The 19172-nt window shown below is 39.2% G+C and overlaps 1 protein-coding gene across 2 annotated transcripts in view; it reads left to right on the top strand.

Annotated features, from left to right (window-relative positions):
- Positions 1-19172, top strand: part of Atad1 (ATPase family AAA domain containing 1) — a 49210-nt gene that overhangs the window by 147 nt on the left and 29891 nt on the right. Inside the window, exons 1-3 of one of the 2 annotated variants that reach the window (XM_060388416.1) lie at positions 45-559; positions 5235-5409; positions 17147-17245. In XM_060388416.1, the coding sequence (XP_060244399.1) occupies positions 5248-5409; positions 17147-17245 (261 nt within the window). In that variant the 5' untranslated portion in view covers positions 45-559; positions 5235-5247. Of the gene's footprint in view, positions 1-44; positions 560-5234; positions 5410-17146; positions 17246-19172 lie in introns of those variants that run through there. The other variant, XM_060388413.1, reaches the window with a different exon arrangement.

The raw sequence follows: 19172 nt of genomic DNA, 5'->3' as shown, positions 1-19172 counted from the left end.
CGGGGCCGGGCCGGGTGCGTCCCCCGCCCCTCCGGGTCCCCCAGGGCCTGGCGCTCACCTGGGGAGCTCAGCCCGACAGTCACCTGCCCCACGCCGGTCACGCTTGAGCGCCGCCCCGGCACCGCCGGATCCAGCGGATTAACCTCCAAGGGCGTCCCGGGCCCTCGCCTTGGCGTCGGGCCCGGCGCGAGCCCTCAGGTCTCGGCGCGGTCGGGAGACTTCGGGCTCTCGCAAGGACGTCTCTTGTAGGCGGCCCGGTCATCGGATGATTTGGGGGCGCTCTGGGCGACCTGAGGACCAGGCTTGTGGGAAGGTGGCTGGAAGGAGCCGGTCCTGCTCCTCCCTCTTTGTGCAGAGGCGGAGATTCTTCCGGGCTGGCCGTGTCTTCACAGTAGATGCTGATGTTAATAATGTCCTGTCCTCTACGCGAAGCCTGGCAGGCATTCATTGTCACAGGCTGCGTTTGCAGGGCCTTGATAGGCACAGAATTGGGACTTTGAGTTGAGAGACGTACAGGACTGCAATGACTTAGGAAGGAAATACTGCAGTATAAACGCTAGTAAGTTGCTCAGAGATACGGTCGACACTGAAGCTATACCTTAAAGTGAAACGATTTAAAAATATGTTTGTCTAAAGATAATTCTGAATTACACTGCTTTTGTGGTGTTTCCTAGTTGTATACAGCAGTGTGTATATTTTGTTAAAATTAGTGTTTATGCAAAATTGAAATACTTTACGTTTACGCACTTCTGAAGTGGTAAGGACTGACCTTATTTTGCAAATATATCAGTGCTTTGTGAATGACAGACAGTTGTCTGTTTCACCTTTGGAGACTGTATAAAGTATTTCCATTCATTGGCTACAACGCAGGACGTTTCAGTTTCGTTTCTGGATTTTTTTTTTTATTTTATTTTTCTCATTAGTTACATTTTGTTAATTCTGTATCCCAGCTGTAGCCCTCATTCCCTCCCCAATCCCACCCTCCCTCCCTCATCTCCTTCCTGCCCCTTTCCAAGTTCACTGATAGGGGAGGACCTCCTCCCCTTTCCTATGACTCCGTTTTGTCAGGTATTTTCAGGACTGGCTGCAAAGTCCTCCTCTGTGGCCTAATAGTACTGCTCCTCCCTTGGGAGGTGGGGAAGTCAAAGAGCCAGTCATTGAGTTCCTGTTAGAAATAGTCCTTGTTCCCCTTACTATGGGAAACCAATTGATTACTGAGCTATCACGGGTCACATCTGAGCAGAGGTTCTAGGTTTTATCCTCTCATGGTCTTTGGTTGAGTGTCCATTTCAGAAAAGACCCTGTGCCCAGATATGTTTGGTCCTTGTGGAGCTCCTATCCTTTCCACATCAAACTCCCCTTCTTCCATATGATTCCCTGCACTCTGCCGAAGGTTTGGTTATGAGTCTTAGTATCGTTTCTGGATTTTGAAGTCACTTCAGATACACGTTTAGTAGTCTTTGTTGTTTGTTTTTAGAGGCAGGATTTCTCAGTGTAGTTTTGGCTATCCTAGAACGCAACTCTCAAGATCAGGCTGGCCTTGGGACTTGAAAATCTGCCTGCCCCTGCCTCCCAGGTGCCTGGATTAAAAGTCATGGGCCTTCACCGACTGGCAGCTTTTTGAGCGCTTTGTATATTCTGGATATTAATCCTCTCTCAGATGTGTAGCTGGCAGATATCCTCCCATTCTCAAATTTTAGCTGCTGCCACCACCACCCGCCCCAGGCTAGACATGCATTAGTCATAAATCTGTTAATATCAGAATAGGAAGTTATGTAAACAAGGGTTTTTTTGGACAGGATTAAAAATTGTTACTATCACCAGGTGTGGTGGCCCATGCCTTAAAGGGGAGGCAGAGGGAGGTGGATCTCTGTGTGTTAGTTCAAGGCCAGCCTGATTTCCAGAGTTCCAGGACAGCCAGGGCAACTTGAGAAATCCTGTCTTGAAGAACCAAAACAAACCAACAAACAAATAAATAGTTACTGGCTTGATGACTTTATGGAAATGTGCTTTCAGAACAGCCCAGAGCCTTGATTTATCATTGCTATTCAGTGACTACCCAGTAAATGGCAATTTCAACGTGCCAACTTAATTTTTTTTTTTTTTTTTTGAGGCAGGGATGTTTTTTGTAGTTTAGGTTAATCGTGAACCCTATGTAACCCAGGTTAGCCTTGAACCTTCAGTCTTCATTATAGTCTTCTGAGTGCTGAGATTCACAGGCTTGTGCCACTGTACTCAGCTCTTCACTGAAACTTTTAAATAACAAAAGCTTTATTGGAATATCATTACTTTTCCATATCAAGCTAACAGCTGTTATCCCACCTATTGTATTATTATCAACTGTGTGTGCAGTTTTATTGGGATAAAGAAAAAGGAAGTAAAATTGTCAGGTCCTTTGAGGAGTTGTCCTCTGTTTTTTGAAATCTACGCTAATGGATAATACTATGGATACTAATCCATACTGTTCTTTGTTACATGAGGCAATTATAATTTGGTGGCTAAATCAGGTCCATTTTTTTCTTTAGTAATTAACTGGACTGTATTTTTCACTAATTATATATTAGATATTATATATCAAATATAGTAGATACTTTTTTGTAGATGTTCTGTAAGTTCCTATTGAATGAGCTATTTATCATCCTAGACCAAGGTTTTTTTTTTTTTTAATCTAAAATGAGAGCTTTCAGTTACTTGTTTAAATAATTGTGATTTCAGTATTTCAGTGGCACCTAGTATTGGAGAAGTGTTAGCACTGACTTGGAAGTTGGATGACTGAAAGAATTCGTAGTTTTTTCTTTTTTCACAACTATAAACAAATGGTGAAGTTAGTCCAGAGGAGCCTTTGAACTTAGCAGTAGTAAGAAAAGTAACTTTTTTAGAACTAGAAGAAACATCGATATTAGTCTTTGCAATACCCACTCAGCACCTACCACTGTGCAAGCAGTCTGGATTCTGATTTATTTATTCTACATGAGTTTATATGTATTTTTATTCTTTTCCTCCCCTTCCTCCAGTGTTTATTAAGGCGTAATGACATTGTTGGACACTGATAGGCCAGCTCTTAAAATGTAAAGGTATTTGTGAAGGTATTGCCTTTGACACTGGAGTGAATTCCTGCTGTAAACCTCTTTGCTGGAGTTGCTCAAGGATGTAACATATTTAAAAGTCCTATCACTTTCCTTCACCCTGTTCTTGAGTTGTTTCCTTTTGTTTGTAATAGAATTTTCCTATGTAACCTATTGTTTGTTGAGACAGGGTCTCATTGTAGCCCAATTCGACCTAAAACTAACTTACAAACTCAGAGCAGTCTGTCTTAGCCTCCCAAGAACAGGGATTACATGTGCAAGCCCCAACATTCAGATCCTCCTTTTGTTTTCATCTCACATCTAGTCAGTCCATTACCATCTCTTGTTTTCCCTTCTGCCTTTGGATGGGTGGTTTTCAACCTTCCTAATGCTGCAACGCTTTAATACAGTTTCTCATGTTGTGGTGACCCCCAACCATAAAACTATTTCATTGCTACTTTCTAACAGTTATTTTGCTACCATTATGAATTGTAATGTAAATATCTGATATGCAGGATATCTGTTATATGATCCCCAAAAGGGTCACATCCCACAGGTTGAGAACCACTGCTTTTAGACCTTTTCCTCTCATCGTTCCCTTTGTGCTTTCATGCTTGACATTTATGCATGTATATATTTTTAAATTTAGGTTTCTGAGAGAAGATGCAACATTTGTCTTTCTGATGTAATGATTGCCAGTTTTCATTAATTTTTCTGAAAATGTGATAATTGATAGCTCACTAAAATCCCATGTGTACCACTTTCTATCCATTCATCTGTTGATGGACATTTAGGCTAGTTCTGTGTCCTGGCTGCTGTGAATAGTTTAGCAAAGAGCATGGCTGTGTAAGTTTTTCTGGGATGCTGACTCACAGTTCTTTGGGTGTGTTGATATAGTTCATCTCCATACTGATTTTTGTAGTGGCTGCAGCAGCTTTCATACCTACTAGTATTGTGTAAATATGATGTCTGCATCCTCACATTATCACTAGCATTGGTTTATTTTATTGATGTCAGCCATTCTGATTGGGGTTAGATGAAATATCAAGACAGGGTTTTAAAAATTTATTTTTATTTTATGTACATTGGTGTTTTGCCTGCATGTATGTCTGTATGAAGGTATTGGATCCCCTGGAATAGGAGTGACAGACAGTTGCGAGCTGCCCTGTAGGTTCTGGGAATTGAACCCAGGTCCTCTGGAAGAACAGCCAGTGCTCTTAACTGCTGAACCATCTCCCCAGCTCCCTCAAGACAGTTTTAATTTGCATTTCCTTGGTGACTAAACATGTTGAACACTTTCAAATGTTTATTGTCTATTTGTATTCATTTTTTGAGAACTGTATTCAACTCATTAGACTATTATTTTGTGATTGAGTCTGTGTGTGTGTGTTTTTTGAAAGTTTTTAAATGTTTTACAGAGTCTAGTTATTGGTCACTTGTCAGATGTATAGTTTGCAATTTTTTCCCAGGAATACTGTAACCCCAGCTCCCCTCCTCACAAGTTGAGGACCAAACTCAGGGTCTTGCACTTGCTAGGCTAAATCCTGACTCCTTCAGTACTGTAATTTTCTTGGTTCAAATGTTTTGAAAGTTCTCTTGCTTCATTTTTATTTTGTTGTTGCAAGCAGAGGATGGTTCAAAAACTTTAATGTCACTTATCAATTAAGAAAGTGCATACTTAAACTTTAGCAGGTTTTGAAAAACTTTGAACATTAAGTATGGGAGACATGAGTCAACTTGTAGTTTGATTTTCCCTAAAAAAAAAACAAAAAACAAAAAACAAAAAAATAACCTACTTGGCATTTGTTACATATAATAGAAGAAATTTGTACCTTAGTATTAGGCATTTTCTTGTTAGCCTTCTTTTTTTCTGCAGTTAGATTAACATTAAAATCATTGTTCTCTAGGTTCTTTGAAACATATTTAAAAGCTAAGAGGACCATCATAATGTACTATACATAAGTATTCGTCCTGTAACTAAACATGTATCTCATCTTCAGTTTAATGTCTTTGCTTACCTAACATGTGGTTCTCCTTCAGATGAGACACTCCTTAAGCAACAGGCAGTGTTTTTGACCAGACGCTTCTTTTACATAGTTCAACCTACTTTCTTCCCCAATTTAACAAATATTGTTATTTCCTAGTGACTTTTCTCTTTGTTTTTTTAAGGTTAACAATCAAGATGGTACATGCTGAAGCCTTTTCTCGTCCATTGAGTCGGAATGAAGTTGTTGGTTTAATTTTCCGTTTAACAATATTTGGTGCAGTAACATACTTCACTATCAAATGGATGGTAGATGCAATTGACCCAACCAGAAAGCAGAAAGTAGAAGCTCAGAAACAGGTATGATTGCAGGATATGAAGATCATGTTTTCCTATGCTAGCAAATATTTTTTACCCAAGCTAAGATTATAAATAATAAAATTGATGAAAATTCATTGGTACGTTGTTTCAGTATCAATCCTTTTTTTAATCTGTAAACAAACATCAAAAGAAAAATGATGAATGAAAATATAAGTTGTTTTTCTTGTTTTTGTCTGTATTGCTTTTTCTCCCCTCCCATTGAAAGTCAATTTCCCCCCCACATTGTATATACTGATTACAGTTTTCCCTCTACTTCTCCCTGTTCCTCCCTCCCTCCATCCCCTCCCATCTGGATCCACTCCCTCTCTGTCTCATTAGAAAACAAACAGGCTTCTAAGAGATAATAATAAAGTGAAATATAATACTACAAAACAAAAACTAACACATTGAAATTGGACGGAATAAATGAACAGAGCCCCAAAGAGCCCAAGAGAAGACACAGGAATCATAACTGTACTTGTTCACATATTCAGGAATCCCACAAAAACTCTAAACTGGAAGTCATAATAATATATATGCAGAGGACCTGGTGCTTGTTGCCTCAGTCCCTGAGTTCCTATGAGCAGGAATCATGTTGATTTAGAGAGTCAACCTGTGGGTCATGAACCCTTTGAGGGATTGATTGAACCTTTCACGGGTTGAATATCAGATATTTACATTACGATTCATACCAGTAGCAAAATTACAGTTTTGAAGTAGCAACGAAATTTTATGGTTGGAGGTCATCACAACATGAAGAACTATATTAAAGGGTCACAGCCTTAGGAAGGTTGAGAACCGCAGATTTAGAGAGCTCTTTTCTGGTGTTTTCTATCACCTCTGGATCTTACACACTTTCTGTCTCCCCTTCTATAGGGTTCCCACTTAGGGCTGAGTGTTCCAGGGTCTCACTCTCTGCATACTGTCTGGCTGTAGGTCTCAGTATTTGTTACCATCTGTAGGAGAAAGCTTCTTTGATGAAGGCTGAGCAAGGCACTGATCTATGAGTAAAGCAGACTGTTTTAGGAGTCATTTTGATGCTGGTTGATTACTCCCACAGGCTTTGTGCTACCGTTGCCCTATCATGCGGGCAGAATATCTTTGTGGAGCAGAGGGTTTGTGTCTGGGTTGGTGTTTGCATTCTTCATTTGGTAGTGTGCAGAGTGCTTTCCTGTTCCAAAGACACTAGAATGTAGAGTTGAAGGCTCAGTGTAGATACCAGCCTGACTTCTCCATGTGCTGGTGTTGTCAGTTTATAGAAAACAACCTATAGTCCTGACAGTAGCCTGGGCTGTTCAGATATTTCCATGGAACCCTTTGGCCAACAACTCCATTAGATGTATCCCAGTCCCCGTATTGAAAGCTTCATTTGTGACAGGAGATGTTTAGGTGGTGCTCTGTCTCCCCTCTTATTTGGTGATTTCTTTAAGATCTCACACACACACACATACACACATATATATATTAGTAAGTTTCTACTGTAGTAGGTTTCCATACTATCTTTCAAATGGCCCTTAATTCTAGTTGTCTCTCCCTGAATTCCCTCCCTCCTTCTCCCTCTCCTCTTGATCCCCCCACCCACCCATAACTTTGTTCTGTTTCCCCTCCTTAGGGAGATCTGTCTCTCCCCACAGTCCCTTATTCTACACCTAACCTCTGTGGTTCTATGGATTGTAACTTATGTATCATTGACTTAACAGGTAATATCAACATATAAGTGAGCATACACCATATTGTCTTTCTCTGTCTGGAATACCTCACTCAGGATGTTTTGTTTTGTTTTGTTTTGTTTCTTTTCCTAGTTCCATTCTTTTGTCTGCAGATTTTGTAATTTTTTTTAACAGCTGAGTAATACTCCATTGTGTAAATGTACTACATTTTCTTTCTCCGTTCTTCTGCTGAAGGAGATCTAAGTTGTTTCCAATTTCTGTTTATTATGAGTAGAGCATCAATGAACATGGTTGAGCAAGTATGTTTGTGGTAGGATAAAACGTCCACTGGGTATGTGCCCAAGGGAGCATAGCTGGATCTTGAGGTAGATTGGTGTCCCCCTTCCTTAGAAACTGCCACACTGATTTCTGTAAGTGTCTATACAAGTTTGCATTTCCACCAGCAATAGATGAGTATTCCTTTTACTCCATGTCCTGGCCAGTCTGAGCTGTCACTTGTTTTATTGATCTTAATAGTTTGGATTTGCATTTTTTAATAGCTAAGGGTTGTTGAGCATTTAAGTGTTTCTCAGCCATTTGAGTTTCCTCTTTTGAGAATTCTCTGTTTAGATCTGTACCCCAATTTTTAAACTGGGTTGTTTTCTTAATACTGGTTTTTTGGGTTCTTTATATGTTTTGGGTATTAGTCCTTTATTGGGTGTAGTTGGTAAAAATCTTCCCATTTTATAGGCTACCACTTATCAGAATAACAATGTCCTTTGCTATGCAGAAGCTTTTCAGTTTTGTGAGGTCCCATTTCATTAATTGTTGATCTCAGTACCTTGCTGATTGTGTTTCATTCAGGAAGTTGTCTCCTGTTTCCCACTTTTTTGTTTTCCCCTCTCAGGTTCAGTGTACCTGATTTTGTGTTGAAGTCTTTGATCTGTTTGGAGTTGAGTTTTGTTCAGGGTAACAAGCATGGATTTGTTTGCATTCTTCTACATGAAGATGTCCATTGTGACCAGCATCATTTATTTAAGATGTTGTCTTTTTTCCCAGTGTGTATTTCTGGCTTATGTATAAAAAAAATCAGGTGTCCACAGGTGTGTGGATTTATGTCTGGATCTTCAGTTTGATTCCATTGATAAATGTACCTATTTTTGTGCCATTTCCATGCTGTTTTTTTACTATTCCTCTGTAGATATTCTAGGATGAAATTGAAATTGGGGATAGTGCTATCTTCAGCAGTTCTTTTATTTTTTGGGATAGTTCTAACTATCCTGGGTTTTTGTGTTTCCATATAAAGTAGAAATTTGACTTTTTAAGATCTGTGGAGAATTGTGTTAGAATTTTGATGGGATTTGCATTGAAACACAGATTGCTTTTTGTAGGATGGCCACTTTTACTATATTTAATCCATGAACATCTGAGTTTTTACTTTTACTATATTAAGTGCATGAATATGTGAGTTCTGTCTTCTGATAGCTTCTTCAGTTTCTTAAAGTTTTTATCATCCAAGTTTTTCTCTTGTTTGGTTAGAGTTATCTCATGTTGAAAATACAGTTTTGTTTTCATTTTTAAGAATATCTTTTGTGGTGGATGAAGGGAGGGATCTGCTTGGGAGAGGGCTTGGGAAGGGGAACAGAAGGATTGAGTGGGGAGACTAGGCCGAAAAAGAACTGGAATCAGTAGGGCGTTATCTCTGGGACAAGCTAGAAATCTAGGCCAGTGGAAACTTCCAGGAATCGATGAGTGTTACCCTAGCTAAGACTCCTAGCAAGAGGGAATATGGAATGTGAAACGATTGTAACTAGGCAAGACTTCCCATGGTGGGATGGGTACACCAACCCAGCCACAAAACCTTCGACCCACAATTTCTCCTGCCTATAAGAGGTGCAGGGATAGAGAGGGAGCAGAAAGTGAGGGGATGGCCAACCAATGAGTCTTGAGTCTCATGCCATGAGAACGAGCCCACCCCAGCACTATTAATAATATCCTGCTATACTTGCAGACAGGAGGCTAGCATAACTGTCATCTGAGAGGCTTCACCCAGCAGCTGATGAAAAGATGCAGAGACCCACAGCCAAACATTAGGCAGAGCTTGGGGACTCTGATAGAAGAAGAGGAGGAAGGATTGAAAGAGCCAGAGAGGTCAAGGACACCACAAGAAAACCTACAGAATCAACTAATTTGTCTTGTCTAGGCTCAGTAGAAGATGTGCCCATTCCTGCTACAACTTGATATGCCAAGGCAGGTTGATATCCATGGGAGGCCTCCCTTCTCCATGGAGAACGGGAGGGAGGTCCAGGGAGAGGGGAGGTCAGAGGGAGGGCCTGAAGGAGAAGAGGGAGGGGAAGTTTCCATTGGGATGTAAAGTAAATATATAGTAAAAATCCTTGATAGAATATTTTAATCAGTGTGATAAAAATAAATCTAGATGAAGATCTTTATCAGAGTAAACACAGATAATTTTGGTAACAGTATATATTTTGCTTTGTATGGTGTCAAATTTATAAACATTTACAAACTGTGGGTCTTTTAGTACTTGGCACACTAACCAAAATTCTTAGGAACCAATAACATTTTAAGGAATTGCCTTAACATTTTAAGGCAATTCCTTAAAATGTTATTGGTTTTAAGTTGAATGCTGCTGTCTCTTATTCTCTCTCTCTCTCTCTCTCTCTTTTTGAAACAGGGTTTCTCTGTGTAGCCTTGGCTGTCCTGGACTCACTTTGTAAACCAGGCTGGCCTCAAACTCACAGAGATCCACTTGCCTCTGCCTCCCAAGTGCTCCCAAGGCATGCACCACTGCTCCGGCTAGGTCATTTGTTTACTAGGTTGATACATCTGTTTAATTTCTGTTTATCCTTAGAAAAACCAATCTTGAAGTCTTTTAACTTTTTCTTGCTATTGAGAACAAGATGTTTATATTCAGGGCTTTTTAAATTTGTTTTGTAAGTTGTGACTCTGATTCATTTAATGAACATTTATATTAAAAGGGGATGCCGTTTGCTTTTTCAAATGCTACAGACAGGCAAGGGAAATAGAGATGTAAATAAATTGCTGTTTTATATATTATGCATCCTTTCTAATCAGAAAAAAATGAAAACTACTATTTCATAAATATAGTAAATATATCTGAAAAAAGTTTGGACATTTGTAAATTTATTGCCTCATTTTAATTACAAAATAATTGGTGAGAATTCTAGCTTGTATTGTTAGCTATTTCCAATATTTTAACACTCTGGGAAAATCCGATCAATATAGGGTTCTTTCATTTTGTTTTGGGCTTGCCAACAGCAGAAATTTATTTCTCACATATTTTAATACTTAAAGCTTGAAGTCAAGGTGCCAGCATAGTCAAGCTTTTGTGAGGACCTTTTTCTGGGTATAGTGTAGAGGTTGGTTTGTTTTTTGATTTTTTTTTTTTTTTTTTTTGAGACATGGTAGCCCTGACTGGCCTGGAATTCATGATATTAAACCATGCTGGCCTGGAACTTAGAGAGACCCTTCTGCCCCCTAAATGCTGAGATTAAAGCTGTATGTCACCATGGTGGGCTGCCATGTTGGTTTTTAAACGAAATGAATTTGTTATGTACCTGGATGTAACAATGTAACTTCTCTCTATCCCTCACATCTTTTTCCCTGCACACCCTCAAGTCATGGAACTCAATTTAACTCTCAGATCAGGATTTAATAAATTTTCATCATTTTAGCATTTTTTGGTAACGGCTTTTTATTTCATTGTATATGTTTGCTTATTTTGAAATATTTCTATTTTATTTTATTTTGTTTTTTTGAGATGGGGTTTTTCTGTGTAGCCCTGGCTGTCCTGGAGCTAGCTTGTAGACCAGGCTGACCTTGAACTCATATAGATACACCTGTCTCTGTCTCCCTAGTGCTGAGATTAAAGGCATATGCTACTGCCACCACCACCCAACTAAAGATTTATTTTTGTGTTAAGTGGGTATCACCTGAGTATAGGTTCCCATAGAAGCCAGAAGAATGTGCCAGATTTCCCGGAACTGTAGTTAACAGGCAGTTGTTAGCTACTGACCTGGGTGCTGAGAATCAGCGTAGGTCCTCGGGAAGAGCGGTAAGCATTCCTGACTCCTGAGTCATCTCTCCAGCTCCAGGGCTTCTAGACAAAGATTTTGTCCTTAATACTTGCTATGTGAAGTGTCAGATACTATGTTTTCATCATACCCATGGTAAGAAAAACAAACAAACTGTCTCTGATAATATAAATTGTAGTAGTAAGGAGTCATCGTTGTCTGATAAGTAGTGAAGATATACTGGCTTTCAGGGAGGGTCACCAGTGATTGAGGTAGTTATGACTTCTTGAAAACTTGGTCACTAGGATAGGCATGGAAAGAGTTAAATAGAAAAACCCAGGAATTGAGTCATAAGGTAGGTAGGAATAACAAGACCAGAGAAGAAATAGTAAGCAGTTTCATTAGGTTGGAGAAGAGATTCTATGTAGTTGACTGTATGGGGCCTATAGGGGAAAATATGGACTGTTTTATAGAATCAGGGAACATAGCTCTATTCCCTTTCTTTACTGGGAAGTGTATTGAGGTTGATCCAGAGCATTTTAGAAGTCTATTACCAACTGAAAGAGAGCCATGCATCTTGCTTTTAGGATTATTCTGGTCCCATAGTAACTTAGTATTTTAAATATCACAGTGTAAAACATGATGGGAATTGCTTGGCTCTGGCTTCTCTGCATTCTCTTCCTACTTTCCTCTCTATATTTCTGGCTAACTCTGGAAATATGCTATTGACCAGCTGAAGACATTTATACTAAATATATTTGAATAGCTAGATAATATCAATTCACTATTTTTAGTATGTCATCTTATAGTAGTATGTAAGAAGATTTGGAAGTAACAGAGGCTAGAAACAAGTTTTTAGAGACTACAGTAGTCCTGGCAAAGAGCTAGAATAAGAGTGGAAAAAAGGAATGGATTGGCTAAGATTGGGGGAGGGGAGATTAGGATGTATGTTCTTGTTGAAGGTGTGTCACTGTCTTGTGGTTGTGGATTAAGATGTAAGTTCTCAGCTGTTCTTGTCATCATGTCTGCTTTGCCACTGTAGACTAACTCTCAAACTATGAACCCAAATTAAACACTTTCTTTTATTAGTTGGCTTAGTCATGGTGTTTTACCACTACAGTAGAAAAATAACTAAGACAATAGCCCTCAAGTAGACCAGGCTGACCTGGAACTCAGAGATCTGCCTGCCTCTGCCTCCTAAGTGCTAGTATTAAAGTTATGTGCTATCAATACCCAGGCCGAATTTTTTTTTAATTTTTCACACCAGTTGTCAACTCAGAATTATATAGTATAATCATAGGAGAGGGAAATAAGCATACTAATCAAAAAAAATGTTAAAGGTGTCTAAATTGTTCAGACTCCTTGTTAAGAATTTCTTAAATATGTTGCTTATTGGTGTTTGTTCTATGTTTACCTAAATTGAAGCTCTGAGCTGTAACCTCAGTGGAAGTACCAAAGGATGGCCTTGTTTCTGACCTCAGTTTAATAGTTTATGTTTTTTTGTTTTTGTTTTTTTTACTCCTAATATCACTTGTACTTTTCTAAACTTTACCCTTGCAGGACAGTGAATCTTCTGAGTCTGATGAAGAGCCCAAACGAGCAAGTGTTAGTTCATGACAGTTCCTTTCCTGCTTTCCTTTTCCCCTAGTTTCTCTTTTTCCAACCAGGCAAAAATGTCAATATTTTAAACTCTACATCTTCTCTTAAAATAATAGTACTTTACATAGAAGAAAGGAGGAAACCATGAAAGCGCAATGAAATGGTGTAAAGGATAAAAAACAGTATGTAACTATTACAATAGATCGTTTTCCCTCCTCATTTGACCTGTCTTCCCCTGCACTACGCATTATCATTTTCTCCAGAGACAACTGACACTTGGAGAGGCCCACTATATAAAACAGGCAAACACTGGTGAGAAAACATGATTGTCATTGAGGTGTGAAAGATAAATTATATATAAATTGTTTTTTGCCCAGGCATTTTTGCTTTTTTATTTAAAGCTGTCTTGAAATAGCTCACTTCAAGGTATCAAAACTAGGTGATTGAATAACTTGTCCACAAGGCTTGTTAGTTTGTAGGTACTTACGAGGTAGTTTTTACTTTTTTACGAGGTAGTTGTATTTACTTTTTAATTATGTCCTGCTCTTCTAAATGAGTATTGTTCTTCAGGGCTGGACCTTTCACATTAAGGGTTAAACTCTGTGATGTGATTTTCTAGTTACCTAACCTTGGCAGCTGGTAACAGTGGCTACCTCTCAGGCTTAAAGGAGGGCATCTGTTTCCCCAGAACTGGATGTACAGGTGGTTATGAGCCGCCATGTGGGTGTCCTCTGCAATCCTCTGGAACTCAAACCAGGATCCTCTGCAAGAACAGTCACTGCTCCTAACGACTGAGCCGTCTCTCTAAACTCTCTTTTTACCTTTTCGGTTATTGTTATCAACACAACCTGAAGCTAGAAACAGAACTGCTATTGCAGGGAAGAGACTTGGTAAATGATGTTGTATTTTATTTAGGAAATTCTGTATATTAATAAAGGTTATATTTAAGGGACACTTGTGACATACAATAACATTTCTTAAAATTATTTATTATTATTTTATGTGCTTTGGTGCTTTGTCTGTGTGTCTGTCTGTGTGAGAGTATTGTATCCTGGAGTTACATGTGGATGCTGGGAATTGAACCTAAGTCCACTGGAAGAGAGGTCAGTACTCTTAAAAGCTGAACTGTCTCTCTAGCCCACAATTAATATTTTCAAGGCAACTAGCTAATAAGGAAAAACTCAAAAGATTTTTTTCAGTTTCAATACTCTCTGCATTTTAAACCTTTTTTCCCCCCAAAACAGGGCTTATCTCCTGGACTTGTTTTATAAACCAGCCTGGCCTCAAACTCACAGTAATCCACCTACCTCTGCCTCCCTGAGTGCTGGGATTAAAGGCATGTGCTACCCCAGCTACTCTGTATTTTAAGACAATTAATTCTTTGAGATGTGGACAGGGGCTTCTATGCCTTGTAGAATGATTAGCAGCATCTTTGCCTCAACTAAATGCTGTTAACAGCATGTCCTCCTCACCTCCAACTGTGACAGCCAAGTATTTTTGAAATTTCAAATGTCCCCTGGGAGGTAAAATGTCCCTTGTTGAAACCCATTGGTTTTTGAGCCTTGCCAGTACTAGACATGCAGGGGAAAATAAATTATTGTCTTAACCAGTGCTAAAATAGATAACTTTAACAGCTGACACAGAAGTTTTATTTATAGATAGTAAAAAGAGAAGGTATGCATATTCAAGGGATAAATCTGGAAAAGACTGTTTTGTCCATTGATGATTTTATAATGGGTAGGTAAATTGGTTTATTGTGTGACGGCCTGTTGTTGTTCAGGAAATAATATGTTTCTCCTTACTAGTTGAGTCTGTCTATAAATATATGATCTGGTAAAGGAATCCATGGTAGCCATATCCCTGACAAACAGCAAAATCTTACATAATTGAAAGAATTTTAGGAAAATGAAAATACAAAAATTGTGACTTTTTAAAACAAATGCTCACTTTTAATAATTTTTTTAATAAAATGCTCACTTAATTGAGAATTGAATCTGTAAGGTGTAGAGTTGATATAAAGTTTAAGACTAGTGATTACAAACTCCCATTTTACATGTTACATGGAAAAATGAAGGTAAATGTGTGTGGTAATCAGAATATAAGTTGCAGAATTGGTGGCTTGAATTCAGCTCCTGTCCATTCCGTTGGCTGACTTTTCACCCAGAACAAATTATTATTACTAAGTTTTTACATTTAGTTTGTGTGTGTGTGTGCGTGCGTGTGCATATGTTTGCCTGCTTGCCACTCGATGGAGGTCAGAAAACAACTTGGAGGAATCAGATTTTCCAGCATGTGAGTGCCATGTGAACTCAGTTGTCAGACCTGGTGGGAAGAGCACTTACTTGCTGAGCTGTCTTATCAGCCCTATGATAAATTACTTAATCATGCTAAACTTTGGCTTATTCTTTATAATAAGAGAGAAAAATTGGGGGCTGGACAGATGGCTCAGCAGTTAAGAGCAGTAGTTGCTCTTCCCAAGGATCCATACGACAGCTCACACTGATCTGTAGTTCTGGCTCCTGGGGATCTGATGCCCTCACACAGACATATATGCAAGCTAAATAGCAATGTACATAAAATAAAAATAAATTTATTTTTATTATTTATTCACAGACATATGCAAGCTAAATATCAATGTACATAAAATAAAAATAAATCCTTTATTTTTATTATTTATTTATTTTGTTTATTACAATCTATTCACTTTGTATCACAGCTGTAGCCCCCTCCTTGTCCACTCCCACTCCTGCCCTCCTTCCCTCTTCTCCCATACCCCTTCCCCAGTCCACTGATAGGAGAAGTCCTCCTCCCCTTCCAACTGACCCTAGCATATCAGGTCTCATCAGGACTGGCTGCGTTGTCTTCCTCTGTGACCTGGTGAGGCTGCTCCTCCCTCAGAGTTAGGTGATCAAAGAGCTAGCCATTTAGTTTATGTCAGAGACAGCCCCTGTTCCCCTTACTAGGAAACCCACGTGGAGACTGAGCTGCCATGGGCTATATCTGTGGTTCTAGGTTATCTCCATGAATTGTCCTTGGTTCGAGTATCAGTCTCATACAAGACCTCTGGGCCCAGATTTTTTGCAATAAGGAGGGCCCTGGGTAAGATGCTCAATCCTCATTCAGAAAGGCAAACGGGATAGATACTGGAAGAGGGAAAAAACAGGGAACAGGACAGGAGCCTACCACAGAGGGCCTCTGAAAGACTACCCAGAGGATATCGAAGTAGATGCCGAGACTCATAGCCAAACTTTGGGCAGAGTGCAGGGAATCTTATGAAAGAAGGGGGAGATAGAAAGACCTAGAAGGGACAGGAGATCCACAAGGAGAGCAACAGAACCAAAAGTAAATCATTTTTAAAAAGAAAAAAATACCTGTGTTCTGAGATCTTCATTCATCCATTTACTGTGTTTTGGCTTGTTTGGTAAAAGAAGAGTATGTCCATCATTGTTTTAATTTTAACTGAAAATTTGGTTGCATTGCTAGGACTTACAAATTTCAAGCTGTTTTGCCTCACTTCATGAGTATATATTTGTTTCAAGTTATTTTTATTGTTATCAGTTGCTTGGATCTTTGTTGTTAAAAGGACAGCATTATACAAGCACTTATTGTGGATGCTTTGATAATTTGAATGGAGCTGCATATCTGTTTCAGATACCGTACTAAACTCCTTTGTCCAGTGCTTGAGATTCTTAATTTTTTGGGCTTGCTTTTTTTTTTTTTCTCGAGACAAGGTTTCTCTGTGTCGCCTTGACTGTGCTGGACTCCCTTTGTAGACCACACTGGCCTCAAACTCACAGAGATCCACCTGCTTCTGCCTCCCAGAGTGCTGGGATTAAAAGCGTGCACCACAGTATATTTCATTGGGCTTTTATCCTGACATTTACTTGTAACTGACATCATAATCCTACTAGGAAAGAAAACAGCCCCCAGGTCTTTTGGGAGCCAAGGGAGCTTGAACTGATCATCTTAGTCATATGCCATGTACTCAGTCTTTCTCTTTCTCTCCCCCTTTTCCCCTTCCTTTTTCTCTCTCTCCATCTCCTCTCTTCCCCCCCCCTCTCCAGTGCCTCTTTTAAGACTGGTCTCAGTAGCCCAGGATGACCCTGAATTTACTCAATAGCAGAGTTGACCTTAAGCCCTTCTGCCTTCATCATGGGGTTTCAAACATGTGCTATTGCGCCCAGGTCTGTCTCAGTACTGAGCCTCCAAGAGCTGAGATTTTTCTCAAAAGCTGATTACATTTTCTTGGTTTCAGTAGAGTGGACCTGACATGTCTTTCTTTTCTTTCTACCCCCAAAATCATTAGAGTATCCCTGGAAGAGTCTTACGTCTTCTACTCATTGCTGTTCAGAGTTCTTTATCTTTTTCGAAGTGTCAGTGTCTAAATGTCAAACCAAAGGTTGCTTGTTTTCTTTCTTTTTTTTTTCTTTCTAGGCAGAAAAACTGATGAAGCAAATTGGTGTGAAAAATGTGAAGCTTTCAGAATATGAAATGAGTATTGCTGCTCATCTAGTAGACCCTCTTAATATGCATGTATGTATCTTTAATCTTGCTTTTTTCACTGTTACCCTTTTTTTTTTTTTTTTTTTTTTTTGGCCTGGCAGTCTATGTCGAAAGGCCTGGAAGATTATGACCAATTTTAATGTATCTCTAGGAGGAGTTAGGAGGGACTCACAGCATGGTTGCAGACACAGATGTACTTTGTTGCACTAAGTTATATACAAGAGAGAGCAGCATAGAAAGAGGGAATGGAACAGAGCCAGGAGAGAGCCAGTCACACTTGTCAGGGTGCTTCCCAAGCGCCGTCACAGACCGTACTCAGTGCTGTAGCAAGTTGTGCTTGCACCTGCAGGGTCGGCACCGGAAAGATCCCTGGAGGCAGAGCCAGGGTTTTCACAGGTCAGGGCCTGTTCATATAGACTCCTTTTCCATGTGTGAGTCAGAAGTCTGTACTCCTACAAGCTTTTCTCCATAAACCATATTGTTAATGCAGCTTAAGCACTGTGAGCTGTTCTTGTCAAGGATTGGTAGGAAAGTTCCCCAAATGTAAGTTTCCAGAGAGCAGTCAAGGATCAGCTTGTTAAAGATGCCGTCTCAGGTCTGCTGTGTTCACCTGCACACATAGGCTTAGTGAAATGTGAGCTCTATATGAAACTTTGTTAAGCCGTCTGGTTTTTGATTGTAGAATTTAATCTGGGTTTCCTAATTTCTTTCTTTTTTAGTAGTAGACAGCATAGGATCCTGAATCCCAGGTGTTCTAAGAATTCAGGGTCTCTGCAGATGATTTCCTCTGTTTCAGATTTCTCATATGTTAGCCTCAAGGAGAATATAATAATATATGTGTGCCTACTTGTTAAATTTTTTGAGGATCAGATTAATGTAAATTACATATTTAATATATTTATAATATTTATAATTCAGGTTACTATATGAATGTAGCAATAAGTATACAGTATAGTTATCTAACACATTAATGCTATGTTGGTATAAATATGTGGAATGAAACATGATGGTTCCATCTCTAAGTCTGGAAAATAAAAATCTTGTCTTTTAATATATATATGTGCAGAAATATATACATATATATACTCTAGAATTAAGCCCCTACTTTATTTTTACTTAGATATTCACAGTGTCAGCATTTTGTTGGAAAGGAGGGCAATTGTGTTTGTTTCTTAATAAGGATGTATTAATAGACAACCAGTATTCTGATTTTTCTTCATATTTGTCAACTGGTTTGTACCCCTGACCCAAGTTTAAAGAAAGTAAATACATTGTAAAGTGTTGCCTCTAACCTGATCATTTAGTTTTCTCTCTCTCTTTCTCTTGTTTTTTTTTTTCTCTCTCTCTCTCTCAGTTTTTCTTTTGGGTGTGTGTATGTGTGGTGCTGGGGATTGAATTTAGAGCCTCATATCTAAGTTCTCAGTAAGGAGTTCTAACCACAAGCTGGATCCCAAGCTCTCCCCATAAGTTACTTTATTTTTACATCTTTATGTATTTGTTTTATGTGCATTAGTGTTCTCCTTGCATGTATTTCTGTGCATCACATACTTCCATAGTGCCTTGGGAGGCCATAAAGCGTCAGATACCTTGGAGCTGGAGTTATAGACAGTTGGGAACTGCCATGTTGGTTCTAGGAACCCAGCCTGGGTGCCCTGGAATGTTAGCCAGTGCTCCTAACTGCTGAGCCATGTCTCCAGCACACACTCCGTCCCCACTCCCATTTAAAGTTAAGTTTAGAAGATTTTTTTTTATGGGTTTTTTTTGGGGGGTGGAGGTGAGAGTCAAAACAGGATTTCTCTGTGTAGAACCTTGCTGACATGGAATTCCCTGTGTAGACCTAGCTGACTTTGAATTCAGAGCTCTACCTGCCTCTGCCTCCCGAGTGCAGGAATTAATGGCTTAGAAGGTTTTTCTATACTATTTAAAAATTTTTAAAAATCTGTTTATCTATCTGTAT

This window comes from Meriones unguiculatus, chromosome 1 (genome assembly GCF_030254825.1).
Source record: "Meriones unguiculatus strain TT.TT164.6M chromosome 1, Bangor_MerUng_6.1, whole genome shotgun sequence".
Taxonomy (NCBI): Eukaryota; Metazoa; Chordata; class Mammalia; order Rodentia; family Muridae; genus Meriones; species Meriones unguiculatus.
This window is presented reverse-complemented; position numbering and strand designations above follow the sequence as displayed.